Source organism: Falco naumanni, chromosome 11, assembly GCF_017639655.2.
Source record: "Falco naumanni isolate bFalNau1 chromosome 11, bFalNau1.pat, whole genome shotgun sequence".
Lineage (NCBI taxonomy): Eukaryota > Metazoa > Chordata > Aves > Falconiformes > Falconidae > Falco > Falco naumanni.
The window spans coordinates 28,736,195-28,750,875 of NC_054064.1; the positions used below are offsets into that span (position 1 = coordinate 28,736,195).

The window sequence follows — 14,681 nt, forward strand, 5'->3', positions numbered from 1 at the left end:
CACAGACTTTGAGAGCTCTGGTTCACCCCGGATTTACCACATTGTGCCTCATCATGAAATGACAGTCTTGGCTAGGACATGCCTGCTGCCATGCCATAGGAATGATCGTTTGCAAGCTGTTGCAGAAACACACTGCTGCAAAGCTGCAGCCCCAGTTTTTGTCATCAGGACAATCCACAAGAAGCCTCAAACTACAACTGGAAACAGCTCTGTCACCTGGGACTGCACAGATACCGTCATCAACCAGGGTGCTGTTCCCAGGGCACCCTCAGCCAGCACAAAAAGTGCTCCTGTTACAGCTGTCTGGGTGGAGGGCACCAGGACCTGCAAAGAGGGAGGGAGTGTGCAAGTGTGGGTGTTTTGTTAATTAGTGTTTTGAGCTGGCCACTGAATACCTAGCATGTTAATGTGCAAATGGATTGCGGCTTGAATCTAAAAGGTGGCTTATGTATCCCGTATCTAAATTCCCTGTCTCTCTTGCTATCATTCTCCCTTTGAATCCTTCCAATGCTGATGCTGTGCGTGTCGGAGACAACCAAAATTGGCACTGCTCCTGCACCGAAGCAGTGAATGCTTGCAATAGCCCATTGCTGTAGCTCCTTTCATGAAGGCAAGGATGTAAGTTAGGAAGGCAGGATTAAGCTGTTTCAGAAAGTTAAAGGGCTGATTTGATGAAGAACAAACACAGTGTCAGGAAATGATGCACACATACTCCTGCAGAAGGCAGAAAGGTAACAGAGTTACAAAGGAATTTAGGAGTATGTGTAGTTGTACAGCATCTTAATGAAAGCAGGCAGAAGAGTATTACTAGGGATTATCTCATACAGTCACTATGTGTAAAAAGTGAAAAAAGTACAATTTTACTGCTAATACAGCATAGAGTTAAAAAAAAGAAAGTGGGGGGGCAGGAGCGGGAGATAGCTATTTTGGCAGGCATGCCTCAATGCCCTGGGCAGGTTTGGGACTCTCTTATGATGCTCTTTCACGTCTTTTCATTTGTGCTGTCCTCTCTGTTTGGACCTGGAGGTATTGTCGTTGTCAGCAATTTCTCTATTTGCTACTGTATCACTCCGCTAAAATTTTTAACTGCAATGGAGAAATATTTTGGAGTAAGAAAAACTTTTTTTTCAGTTAAATAGAAAAGTAAACCACCAGTATTACCAGTACCGAAGTCTATATTAGTTTGGTAATAACTATTTGTGTCTGAAGTGTTCGCTGTTTGGCAGGGTTCCTTTAGGGACAAAAATGGACTGAAAATTACTTTCAATAAATACACTGCTTCCCAGGGCTTTGTGACGCCACGTGACAGTGAAAGGTTGCCTTGGCTTCGGTGCTTTGGTTGTTAATGCTTCTTTGAGTATATCCTGCAAATTACCTAGGAAAGAGAACGGTCATTCGATACACAATTGTATTGTCTTGGTTTTCAAGAGGTACGTAGCAGTGGATATTGGTATTTATGGCCACTTTATTCCCTTGGTGCTGGTAACTTGAATTTTAAGTGAAGTTGTGCAGTAGATGTCCCACAGAGACAGACCAAAGGGGATGTACAGCCATACCTAAACGAGGAAAAGTCTTTCAAGCATTCACGTGCCTGCTCAGGCTTCTCTCTGCACAGGGAAATGCCATATGTAAGTTCATATTGGACCCAAACCAGTCAGTCATGTCAGAAAATGGCGCCAGTCATCCCTCATTGTTCACAATATCCTTGTTTCTTATCTAGAATTTATTTTTTACAAGAGAAGGGGAAGAGAGCAAGCTTACTGCACCTGTACTTCTGAATCGCTTGTGTCTCCGGCTAAAGATATCACTGTACTTCTAGTACAGTGGATCTCATTTTGGCTTTCTGTCCAGAGGGGATTGTATGTTTAAAAACCCCAAAAGGCTGCCTGCTGCGATTCCGAGAACAGCAGTATTTCTGCCTTTCTTTCAGTATGGCAGAAGAGTGCATGTTTGGCTGTAACAAGTTTTTCAGCTTCTGTAGATATGCTTTACCAAAAGCTGTATAAAGAAACAGTAGTTTGCAACTAGTTGTTGAATAGTCTAACATGTAATAGTTCAGGTTAAAAACTATACCAGCTTTGTTGTATGCACCGTTGAGACAATATTTTCTCACAGGGGGCAAGGATCAGAGGACTTGTGTCACTAGAAGTTTTACTCACTTATTTTAGTTACATCAGTGATGCAGTTGTTCAGCTCAAGGAAATAACGAACCCTGGACTGTTCTCAGTGGGATTCGAAGGTGACCAAAAGCAAAGTGGCAGAGAAAGCCAATTCAGAACAGAACCCTCTGTTCATTCACAGAGAATGAATATGAGAATGTGAACTGGTTTTGGTGTCGCTACTGTAAACCTGCAGCTGAACAGCTGCACTACACAACAGCATTCCCAAATCCCACTTTTGGGTTTGGACAATGAAGAGTTAAAGAAAACTCAGATCAAAATATGATTCAGTCCCAGGTCTAGGACAGTATTTTAGGCACTATGAAGTAACTACTTCAGTAGTCCCAGATAAAAAAAAATTTAATCTTTCTATAGAAACTGTGCAGTGTTTTACAAATGTGTTTCATTTGGTTTTCAGTAATCCTTATTGATGTCAGTACAGCAAGTGTTACACAGAGCAGATACCCCCCTGCCCCTCCCTGGTCCTTTTGTCCATAACATAAAAACTTAAACACAAAAGGCACCAAGCAAGAACTTACTCTAACAGAACTTCAGTATGACAAGACAGAGATCAGAAATTATTACAATGTTAAATATCATCCTAACAATCTGAACCATTATTTAAAATAATTAATTTCTTAAAAAAACAAATTTGGTGTTTGACTTCTCAGTAGTTATTTATAAATCTGTAAAGGCTGAAATCAGCCCTGAACATTGAGTTCATTTACAATAGTTTGGAAAAAAACTGTAGCCTTTTATATGTGGTTTATACAGGTTTGTTTGTGTGTGTTCTTAAAAAAGTATCAAAACTGTAGAACTTTCAAATATATTTACATTCGTCTGTTAGTTACAGTGTTATCACATACAGCCTTTTCCTCAGTTTTTTTCTTCATGCACACAGTGCATGTATTTGTACAAAGAGCTTCATACCTTAAACCAATAATTGGACATCTTATTTTTTTGCTGCCTTAAAAGCTAAAATTTGCGTAGAAGGATGCTTGATTATTTATGCATTGTCTATGCAGGCCATTTTGAGAGCATGTATTACGTTTGTAAAGCATACTCGGTCTTTAGACACTTCCTTCCTTTTCTTAGTCAAGAATCAACTTCCAGCTCACATCACACCGAATTTATTTGGAAAAAATCCCAAACCTACTCAGGCTGCGTTGCTTCTACTCACTTGAATACAAAAGCTTGGACTGGTGTAAGAACACCAAGAAGATTTCCCTAGGTTTTGGTACAGTTCAGGGAGGTACTAGTCCATTACGCAGTGGGAGGTTAGGTGTATTTGCTTCCCATAGAATCCACTGGGAATCTTACAGAATGAGATGAGAAAAAAAAAAAAGTGTTTTTTTTTCTGCAAGGTGGAGGATGACCCAGCCAAAGATACTGAAAAAGCTCTGAATTTTTCACCTCCTCTAACCTCCTTGCCTAGTTGCTCTGTGGCACGGGAGATTTGCCGTAGTGCAGGCTGCTCTGTTGGCAGTAACATGGAAAGGAACTGCTGCACTTCAAAGAATTCTACATACTGAATCAAGACGCTGCCCCACAGCATCTCCTAAATTTGGACTCTTAATCAGTATGAGTAGGCAAAAAGGGCAAGGAGGGAAGGAATTAACTTTTGTTATTGTGTTGAGTTTTTCCTGATGAACCGGGTGACAAGGCTCATTTTGGGTGTATAGAAGTTTACAGCTAAATCTTTGTTTCTACTAGTTCTAAGTTAATTTGACAGGTGCAAGATTCCCAGTGGCAAAAAGCATTTATATTTACATTTAGAAACAAATGAAAAACCTAAATCAAATTTGTACCAAGCTGCAAAAAGCAATAATATAAGACAAAAAATAATGGGGTGCTGTAGGAGTTTCTCCTGACTGAAATGCTGTAAGCCTTAGCTCTTCAGAGCACTGCAGATGAATCTTTCCAGAAAATTTAAAAGCGACCGCATGAGCCAGTCTGGAAAGGAGCTCTGTTCGTTACTGCAGTGCTTTATCTGTCAGCTGTCTTACCTACAGCTCGTTCTTATGTAGTGTCTTTAGATTTCAAAGCAAACTTCTCAAACATCCTGTAAAAATTCAATTATCCCTAATTTTCATAAATGTCGGCTAGTAGTTTTAAAATATATGTATATATTTTTATATATGTATATATTTATATGCCTATATATCTATCTAGACTAGATAGATATATACACAGATAATCTATGCACAGCAAGCCAAACATACAAAAAATAAATACTCTCACCCCTCTACTATATTTACAGAACAGATCTTATAATCCAGATTTTGTTAATAAATATTTCTAAACTGCCTGTACAGAATTTGTTTTACTTATGTTGATGGATAGCCACAAAGCATATTCAACGTATTTACAAAATATCTATAAATATAGTCTTAAAATAAAGCAATAGCTACTGAACCTTCAGCCTGGCTGGTTATGTACATAGAGTTAGTAGCTCAGCTGTCGCTTATTCACTATCACAAATGGGTAGTGCAACAAGTTAAAATGTGTATAAAAGATTATACATACAAAACTCTCACATCCTTTGGATGTTTGCAGTTCATTATAACTTTGTGGTTACCCTTCTGCAACATAAATAACCATCAAAAAGAGGAAGCAGGTTCTGTGATCCAAAACAAATTTGTTCAGTGTATTGTTTGGAGCAGGAACTTCATCCTCATGGCAACCCGTCATCTTCTAAGCTTAATGCTACACGCTGTGAAGGGAAAAAAAAGCACACTTGAGAAAATTTGTGACTTGTGATACTGTTGCTAACTTGTATTTCTTGTTAAAAATCTCATGGTTTTTCCTAGTGTATTTGTGACAAATCTCTTTTATGCACTGCTCTCCCCCACCCCGGGGTCACTCATTCAAATGTGGAAAAAAAGAGGTGTTGGAAAGTTATTTCACTTGTGTATTAGATAAAGTTCCTTGTAAGGGATGACACCTTTTCTAGTGTGATCTTTAGCAGGATCTTTAGATAATATAGGACATTACCTACATGTCTGCCTATAGAAGCTATATCGCCTTCACTCATTACTTACGGATCTTTATGCTCTCTTTAAAAACACAATGCTGTTTTAATTGCCAGTGCTGCATCTCACCAGGGCTGCTGCTTTCAAGGAGGCTCCTTTGCAGACAAACTGCCACGCAGAACCGGTTCTCTCTCTTCTGCATACACAGGGCTTGCTACCCAACGTTTGCTTTCTGTAAAGCTTAATATTGCCAAGGCAAATTTCCTGAACTCCATACTGAACCCTATTCACGCCTCCTTGTGAGGGATCTGACTCTTCTAATATGGACCCTGGTTTGCAGAGAAACGCAAGTTATCCTTAAGATAGTTTAGACACTTGGTAGCAGTCTAACCACAGATACAATGGAATCCAGTGGAGGATAAGTTATCAGCTGTCACATACTGAGCTCTTGAGGTAGCATTACACTTGCTAGCTTACTAGGTATGTTGATAAGGACACTTGTTCTTCATTTGAACAGAGTATTTTATTATATGGACTACTCTAGTCTAAGACAACTTCATAAGCCATCTAGAAGTTTAGGCTTCTGCCTAGTCAATGATTATTAAAGTAAGTTCTGGTTTTTGTCATTATATGGCAAATAACCAACACTAACCAGCTGGAGGTAATTCTGCGTCTAACCTCGCAACAAAATTTATCTTTGTCAGCACTTTCCTCAGATACTTACTGCTGGGTAGACATGTCCAATTTGGGCAGTCCGCCCAATGTGGATTTCATCTTCATCTTCCTCTTCAGTGGTCTTCCTATACACTGGATTATCAAAATTCATGCTTTTAGTATTCTTCCGTTTCCAGTTTCTCCAGATGAGGTATCCCCCCATGCACAGCAGGCCAATGACCACTGAGGAAAGGGGAAAGAATGGCCTGTTAGCCAGGCATGAATCTGCTGGGGTGTTCCCATGTAAATATCCAATCTTGTACAATTTCTCAAAGCCAGGCTGCTCTTCCCCATCTCAGCAGTTCCTGTACTCATCTGCACCCCCAACCCTGAAAACCAGAGGAGTGTATTTACACGAGCACTTTGGTATGATCTCCCTCAAGGTTAAATCAAATCAGCTTACCGACAGGTATGACAATTCCAATAACAGCTGCTGTCACAGTGGAATCAAAGCCTTGGTCGTTATTTGCATCTGTAATTACAGAAATAATTCTGATCATTTAACTCATTTGCTGGTTTCAAAGCCACAGATAAAGAATTTTTATATTAGTAACTATGCTGTTCTGCCCATCAGAAAGCTTTTGTAATCCAAGAGTTTATGAAAAGTTTTGTGATAAAATTATTACGGAGAAGATAAAAAGTGTATACACATAAAACTGGGCTAGGCTGAGCTGCTACTTCTTCGGAAGGATAAATAGCCCGGCCAGGAAGCGCTGCTGCCCTCGCGGAATGACAACTACACGCCAGGAGAGTGCGGCTGCCGAAGGGAAGGGCTCAGTACAGTGTTAACCAGGTAGAGAAGCTCTAACCAGATATGAGTAAGTGACTGTACATGTGCCTCTTAATTTTCAAGCATAAAAAAAAGACCAGTTTTAAAAAAACATGAAATTTAATGGAAATTCCATGCATGGATCAGGGGATGGTGAAGAGTGCTCTTAAAAATCCACAGAAGAACACTTCCTAGTACTGACACAATTAATGATTTATTTAGCTGTCAGAAAAGGAATGTACTTCAAAGCCATCTGCACAGCTTTTCTTTTTAATTATTTTTTTTTATTTATTTACAGCTAAGGAGCTAGTCAACACATACATCACTCATCGCTGCAGTCTGCCTCAGCATGCAGGAGTAACCCAAAAACTCAATATTGTACTTACCAACAGAAAAAAACAATTCTAGGGAAAATAATTCTAAAAAATTTTAAATCAATATCCCTTTCATGTTATATACTTAAAAATGTTTGCTCTGAGGTCTTATAATAGAGGATCAGCAAAAAAAAATATGTTTGCTAAAATATCAGGAACTGAGAGAGGAGGAACTAACTGTAGTTTTACTAATGCCGTTCTACTACCAATTTTGCTACAAGGCAGTTTATCTTTTTAAGTACCTCCCTGTGGCAAGTTGTTCTATTACAGAGTTATTTACTTAATAAGCCAGACTACTTAATATGTGGACAAAAGAACCTTGCTTCCATGGCTTATTAAAAAGTTAATCATTGCATTTGAAAGAAATTTGCACAAAAAGAACTCACAAGAATGAATTTTAGAAATCAAACTCCGCTTTCCCACCTGCAGTACAGATGTGCTGCATCACTATTCCTACAAACAGGCACCCCAGTCAAACAGGGATGGTTTAGTTTTGCTTTCCAGATACAATGGAAACTGCCTATTCTGCTCACTGAAACATTTATGGGAAAAAAAGTATTTTACTGTTTTTAAAGCAATGTAGATCCGTTTGAGGTCTTGAATGGTGACAGTCCTGAAGAATGAGGTCTTCTCTCTGGACTAGATTTTTTTTTTTTTTTTTTTCTGAAAGGCAGTTCAGCTTTTCTGCTTTACCTTGGCAGTATGATCTGAAGGGACTACCTGTTAGCACTAGAGGGTAGGGTGGTGTTCCATTACTCACTCACACAGGGTGAACTTGAGGAGAGCCTGTTAGTGCTCTCTGTTGGGATACTTTCCTGATATGCAGTGCAACTTCCCACGTAAGTCACAGATCAGGCCACGTTAATGTGCAGAGCACAGCCATGGAGAACAGATGCAGCTTGTTTGGGGCCACAGCGATTCCAAACGTCCAGCAGAGCTAACGCTGGACAGGAGGCATTTTTCACCAACAACTTCTGCTGGATCACATTAACCATTAAACAACTAAAATAGGTGAAGCACCTGTAGAATCATCCATCCTATGGTATGCAGTACTACCGACAGCACTGAAGCTGGGATGAACTAGTGTTAGAGGCCCAAGGCATGGACTCGTGTGAACTCTCAGGGCCTTATCTCTAGGGTCCATTTCATGTATGTTGGACGAAGAATACCTGACATAAGTTCCTCAACATCCTGAGTGACTAGAATCACATCAGCTATCGTAACACGACTGTTACGTCTGCAGAAAGCGTACCTGATGTACTGATGGACATGGCAGCCCTGCGTTAACGGCTGCACTTGACGATCTCAAAGGTCTTGTCCAACCTAAATGATTCTGTGTCTCCTGCTGTGCAACAGGACATGCCTGCATTTGACCTGTTCATAACTCAGCTGTTAGGTCAGTTGCCCCACCAGTGCATGAGTGTTCGTGATACAGTACATACAGAAAAAGGAGAGAGGAAGGTAATTCACTTACAGTGCTGTGATAAATTGCTGTTTCCAGTGGTCATCTCAGAATCTATCAGGATGGATGTGGTGGAAGGTAAATGAAAACTCGGGGTGGTAATTGTAGCTTCTGATACAGCTTTGGGGACGACTTCAGTAGTGTTGCTGGCACTGCCAAGTACAGTTGCAATGGTTGTGGTACCAGCAGTATGGGATGCTACGGTTGTAGAAACTAGTACGGTAGTTGAAGTAGTTGGAAAATCTGAAAAGCAAGAGCAACAGTGAAATTTGTTTAAAGTACACAAAGCAAATCATAAATGGTGATGTGAATCAGGGGAGGATGATGTTGAATGGTTACAAGCAGAAACCAAATTCCAATTCTATTTACCAGGTAGTCAGACTATCTCAATAGTTCTCTGCCTAAAGCTACAGAAATAATTTGGAGAAGTCAAGCTTAATTTATTAATAGTAATAAAACACTCTGGATGGAAGGTAGTTAAGAAGTTCAAAAACTTGTGTGTTTTTTCAGTACCTCAGAGGATACTGAATTTGTAGCAGGAACTATTTGCATGTTAGGGAAAACTACATTGAAGCCACTCATCTCTTCAGGATACTATCAGCAATGACTGTGCCTCTCCAGATCCAGTAACTGTAGGGCAATAATGTGGCAAGTTTTAATGGCCTATTGACTGTTCACACTTCTAGTGCTAGGCCTTACTCCCTTTTTCCCCTTTCTGCTCCATTTCTGGTTATGCTTTCAAAAATAAGCATGCTTTCAATAAAGGACACCACAGTGCTGCGTTCAGAAGGCAGCAACTAGTGGAATACAAAAGCTAGCGTTCATGTTCCGCCCTCAGGAAATGTATCCACTGTACGTATGATTTTGTTGGAATAGTGAAACACTGATGTGATTGTATTTACCTTTGTAGCATTTTTTCATGTCAGGACCCAGCCACATGTTGTCAGGACAGGCACATGTATACTTGGGAGAATGGGGAGAGATCTGAGGTGCAGGAAGACACAAATACTCACAGCCTCCGTTTGGCTGGGGGCTGAGCTCGCAGGAATCTGGAGCTACCCGAGGACAGAAGAAAAGACAAGTTATTTTTTAAATTATTTATTATTAATAGTTCTTGGCAAAGAACTATCAGGTCCTCTAAGAAGATGCTCTTGCATGCTGTACCTCCATTAATCGGGCTGCTTAGCATCTTTACAGTTTGGAGTGAAACCTTACACACTACTATAAAAACTGCCCAAATACAAAACGAATGGCAAGCATCACAGTGATGAGAGTAACTCACTGTTATCAAAGATGCTAATTAGCTATTAAATTGCAGGCTTTCAGTAAGTGTTGCTACTGAATTAATTATGCAGGAACTTCAAACAGTAGGCATTTATTCCACTTTATTACCTGTGTGTTCTCTCTCATCAAGAACCATCAGGAAGCATTTCATTTACTAGCTCAAATAAGCTCGGTTTAGGGGCATGACACCCTGAGGACATCTTACCTTTGGGCTGCTTTAGTTCATGAAATACCACGATGTCATGAGGATTATTGAGATTTTCTGCCAAAATGGAGATGTCCAAGCCATTCAGCCTGTTTGCGCTGAAGATTGCTTCGTTCTCCAGGTCAGTCCAGAACACTCTGTCCTGCAGGAAATGCACAGAATTTCTGACCTGGCCCTGCTCAAATCCAGCTCAAGTTGGATTAAATTCCAGTAGCTGCAAAGTCAATGCACTGCGTTCCTACTTTTTTCCTTTTTTTGGACGCTATCATTCCTAATGTTCAAAAGCACAGCAATCTTACACGCTTCTAAAGGGTTTAGTAATTCTGAGTAGCTATGAGACCGAGAAGCAGAAATTTGGTTAAGTGCAGAAGAGTAGCATCCATTCTGTTTCTGAACCATTTTTTTTTTAAATTTATTTTTTTTTTAAAGACTGGGTGGATCATAAGCAGAACCAAAGGGCCACACTAGAAACTTTTGTTATCTCTGCTGCTTATTTCTCCTTTCCAAAAATAAGACCTGCATTAAACAGGTATCTACGGAGAGGCCAGTACCTAGAGCACACCTGGAAGATGAGTATCTATTTATTAATGTCATTTGCCTGGCATACTATGATTGAAGAAGCAAAATAACTGGTCAAAGAGGTACACAGGAACTGCAGTTACCGGTCATCGTTGCTCAGTCAGCTATGTATGCTGCTGCCTGCTAAAAACCACATGTAGTTCAGTGAGGAAAGCCACACTGCTGGACAACAAGGGCAAATTATCAAAAGCAAAAGGGCTGTCTGTTATTCTAACCAGCCACTCAGATAAGGAAGGCTGTACAGAGGTGAAATAACCCAAGACATCCTTCCAAACACTGCTGATGAGGATAAAACTAAAAAGAAGCCATGTCTTGGGGAAACCCGTGCCCAAAGTTAGATGTCTTGATATCACACACGTTGCATGGGAGGAATAAGGGTTTTGCTGAGTCAAAAGCCAACCTAGTTAAGTGAAATGAAAAGAAAGGAGTCTGACACATACCTTGACAGGGAGCCAGCCAGCCACCTTTCTCTGCTATAGCTTACCTAGAGCGAGGTGCCAAATTTGAAGCTTTTGTTCCCATAAGCTTTAAAATAATCACAGAAAGGAGCTTAGCTACAAAAGAGAAGACTTTGCTGCCCCAGGCTAGTGACACTTGGAAATCCTCTAACAGGGGAGGAAGAGCAGAAGAGCTGGATTGTCTCTCTGCTTCCACCCAGGCAAAGGAGAGATTTGAATTATGTCTTCCACACCCCTGGAGTACTCCTGATCTTGGATGGGGAACACAGTTTTGAACACGTCTTTTTAGATCTTAAGCATGAGAAACAAACTGCAAGGAAGCTGTTAGCCCTGGGCCCTGCTACTGGGTAGCTGTGTAAAAACTAATGGCAGAAACGTGGATGCCCATTTAAATAGTAATTTCTGCAGATCTTAGCTGGCCTTAGTTCTTCCTTCATGACAGCTGAGGGTCCGAACTGTACTATTTAATGAATTACTGCACTGCTTTTAGTAAGGCTGCAGCGTGACACTGAATGGTATGTGAGCACTGAATCTACAAGATTAATTGGGTTTTCAATGGAACATACTCAAGTAGGAGTTGGAAGCCTTTGTGAAAATAGCCTTATGTCTTTGTAGGATCAGAGCTGTAATTCTGGGGACAGGGAAGTTTCTCTGACGTGTGTCATAACTGGAGCAGTTCAGCCTGAAAGAGAATTATCCGACCCTTTCAGAACTGGGTGAACAAGCACCTTTGTACTGCCAAGTCCCCAGCCTCAGCAATGCCGTGGTACACACTGACCGCAGGGGGAGTCCTGCCAGTGCCTTGCTGCCACAGCTATTCCCAGCTGAAGCCTTGACTCCTGAGACAGATGAAAAAGTCCCTGAGGGTGCTTCTGCAGGTGCTGGGAGAGGCAACGGAAACAACTGGCCAATGCACCAAAATTTAAGGGGCCTTCCTCTCCTGAGGGTTCTGTTGGCACCAGAAAATGCAACACAGCTATGCAAAGATGGTACGAAACAAAGCTGCTGAGTGCAGCAGAGTGCTCAGCTGCAGGCTGAGAGGCTGGCTGAGTCCCGGCAGCTCCCCTCAAGGTCTGACTTTCAAAAGATAAAGAGACATCCTGAAGTGTCACTCAGGCAGTTCCGCCTGCTGATCACAGTAAGTGGCTTCTCCCTTCCCTTGATAATGGTTTTGGCCTTTGGGCAGTTGGCTTAATTCAAAACAAGGAAAACCTATTACCCATTTTCCAGTTCTGTGGGAGGTGTTACGCTGGGCACCACCAGAGCCGCACGGCTGCACTGGTACATAAGGTAAAAGCACGAGACAGTGCACTGCTCCTGACTAAAGGGCTTTAGAAAACAATTTTCCCTGCTGCACCCACACCAGGTTAATCGGTTTCTATAGCAGCGAACGCCCTCGCTGAGCTTTCCGTGCTATGCAAAAGGCAGAGCTTTTAATCAAAAAGAGCTCTGAGACCTCTTGCAGTCTCCAGTCTGTTCTGCATCCGTTTTTGACTCTTACCTCAAACACTGCTAAGCCGAAAGGATGGCTCAGATCATCAACAGAAGAGATCAGAACTTTTCTGTTGCTGCCATTGAAATCAATGCAGGACAGCGAATGCAATTTGGAGTCTACCCAGTACAGACGCTGATTCAGCAAATCTGAGAAGTGAAACACAATGAAGCAAAATTACACATAGCTCCTGCAACTCTTTTTCTCTTGCCCAGCATGTTTTTCCTGCTGGCAGCATGACTAATCTCTTTATTATTGGCCCCCTTTTACACTAGTTCTAATTTTGAATCAGTGCCCAGATATGCTGGGATAAGACCCTATAAAATAAGATTAAAAAGGAAGAACATTCTGTGTGTGTGTGTGTGTGTGGGGAACGCCTGACTGACAGCTTTGTATGATGAGGTTTTTTTGTTACCAGGAGGAGCAGGCCAGCAGCAGTTTGGGCTTCCCAGAATCACTCCATCAGTGCCTGCGCGAGAAGCTTCATCCCTGTCAAGGCTATTCAGTCCTGGGCCTCTTGCTGGAGAACAACAACTGTGATTCAAATGAAACACCTCTCTGAAGGAGCTGTGTGATCTACACATTTTCAGCGAAGAAGAATCCTGGGTCCAGAAACCCTTCTTGTGCTGCAGGCTGGGGGAGTGGTGGTGGTGGGGACACTCCTACCACAACTGGCCAGGTTTTTGCAGGGGTGCGGGCAAGTGGAAGGGAAGGATCCAATGTTATTTAGAACGCTAAGCACTGACTTTCTCTTCCTGGAGTAAGTTATCTCATTTTGGATGAGATTCACTGAACAGAATGCAAGTGGATGAGTGCCAACACAAAACAAATTCTGTAATTAAACAAGTAATTAATTAGTTTCTTAATTACTAAAGGATAACATTATTTGTTCACAGCAGTAGCACTTCAACACTATGCAATGGTAGCAGGATTTTCTCCTATGTCCTTGTCAGGGCCAGAATTTTCACATATAAAACCAACCAGAGAACCTCCCACCTGCAGGGCGTTAGAGCAGATACAGCTGTAACTCCCGAGGAGGGTATCCCCTGCTGCTCCCTGAGGGCAGGAAACCTCCTTCCTGCTCCTGCAATTTGGTGTGGCAGCGAGGAGGACCACAGCCCTCTCTGGGCCTGCAGGATGCAGGATATGAGCCAAGATGGTTTCCATCTTGCTACCCCCTCCCGGAGCAGCTGGGCAGGCTGTGTCTCATTCCTTGACGTACCGTGCATTGATCAGCCCAATGAAGTATCCTGAGACAGGTCCAGGTTCAGACACCAGCATCAAGGACTCTCTGATGCTTCCTGGACTTCCAGAGGGTTGCTGCAGCTCTGCATCCTCCCCCAGAATTTCCCTGTGCTTTCGGGCATACCTAAAAGCAACTCAAAGCTGCTGCAGTATGAAGTTCTGACTGTGGCAAGACTTACTGCCTGTGCTTGCTACTGAAATCAAATTGCTTGTGCTGGTGAGCAGTAAGTGATGGAGGCTTTTTGTATGCAGGTGCCTTTGCGCATTTACAATTTAGTTAACGATAAAAATAAATTTACATCAGTCACAGTGGATGCTGTAGCTTTAACCTGGGCACTTACCAAGTGTGATGCCATTTGGCCACTCAATGTTGTCAGTCACTAGCACTTGCCGCCCCACGCCATTCAGGCCAGCTTTCTCAATCTTAGCTTTGTCTCCCCAGTCAGACCAGTACATGAACCTGAAAGAGACAGATGAAAGAAAACAGTAAATTGGACTCGAGGCTAAGCAATCTGCACTACTAATTAGAGTAGGAGGTGCCTTTTTCTCGCCTTAGTATAGCAAAGCCCCTCAGCCACTTCAGTTAACTCTGATACGCACCCAGAGGAGCCACATACTGTCCCATGGGGTACTCTGCCACAAAACGTGCACCAGAATGCAAAATCTCACCTTAGTAACCCCATGCAAACTATCTCCTGGTGTGTCTGCTAGGTACGTGGACTTCGCTTATCCAAGCAGCCCATACATATCCAACAGGCGACCTCGGTTCCCAGAACAACCTATATGCCTGGACCAGCTCAGGCCCACTGAACACATGGCCTGAGCATTCCTTTCAGAACTTTAACAGCAGTGGCCTTGCAAACAGTTGGACCATCTCAGCAGTCCCATTTAAGTTCAATGGATCTATCTATCTTGAAAGGTATCTCAAGTCTTGATGAGAACCACCCACAAGTTCGTAAGAGAGACAA

The 14,681-nt window shown here is 42.0% G+C and overlaps 1 protein-coding gene and 1 long non-coding RNA gene across 4 annotated transcripts in view; one reads left to right on the top strand and one right to left on the bottom strand.

Moving 5' to 3' along the window:
* LOC121095637 overlaps nucleotides 1-12,343 on the top strand; it is a 34,877-nt gene extending 22,534 nt beyond the window's left edge. The window contains exon 3 of the long non-coding RNA XR_005830162.1: nucleotides 11,592-12,343. This is a non-coding gene — a long non-coding RNA (uncharacterized LOC121095637). The remainder of the gene's footprint in view (nucleotides 1-11,591) is intronic.
* Nucleotides 2,446-14,681, bottom strand: part of LRP8 (LDL receptor related protein 8) — a 194,133-nt gene continuing 181,897 nt past the window's right edge. For 2 of the 3 annotated variants that reach the window (XM_040610754.1, XM_040610753.1), the window contains 8 exons: nucleotides 14,055-14,173; nucleotides 12,478-12,617; nucleotides 9,940-10,081; nucleotides 9,353-9,505; nucleotides 8,463-8,693; nucleotides 6,249-6,317; nucleotides 5,856-6,028; nucleotides 2,446-4,872 (listed from right to left, as the gene is read on the bottom strand). In XM_040610754.1, the coding sequence (XP_040466688.1) occupies nucleotides 4,834-4,872; nucleotides 5,856-6,028; nucleotides 6,249-6,317; nucleotides 8,463-8,693; nucleotides 9,353-9,505; nucleotides 9,940-10,081; nucleotides 12,478-12,617; nucleotides 14,055-14,173 (1,066 nt within the window). In that variant the 3' untranslated portion in view covers nucleotides 2,446-4,833. The other variant, XM_040610755.1, reaches the window with a different exon arrangement.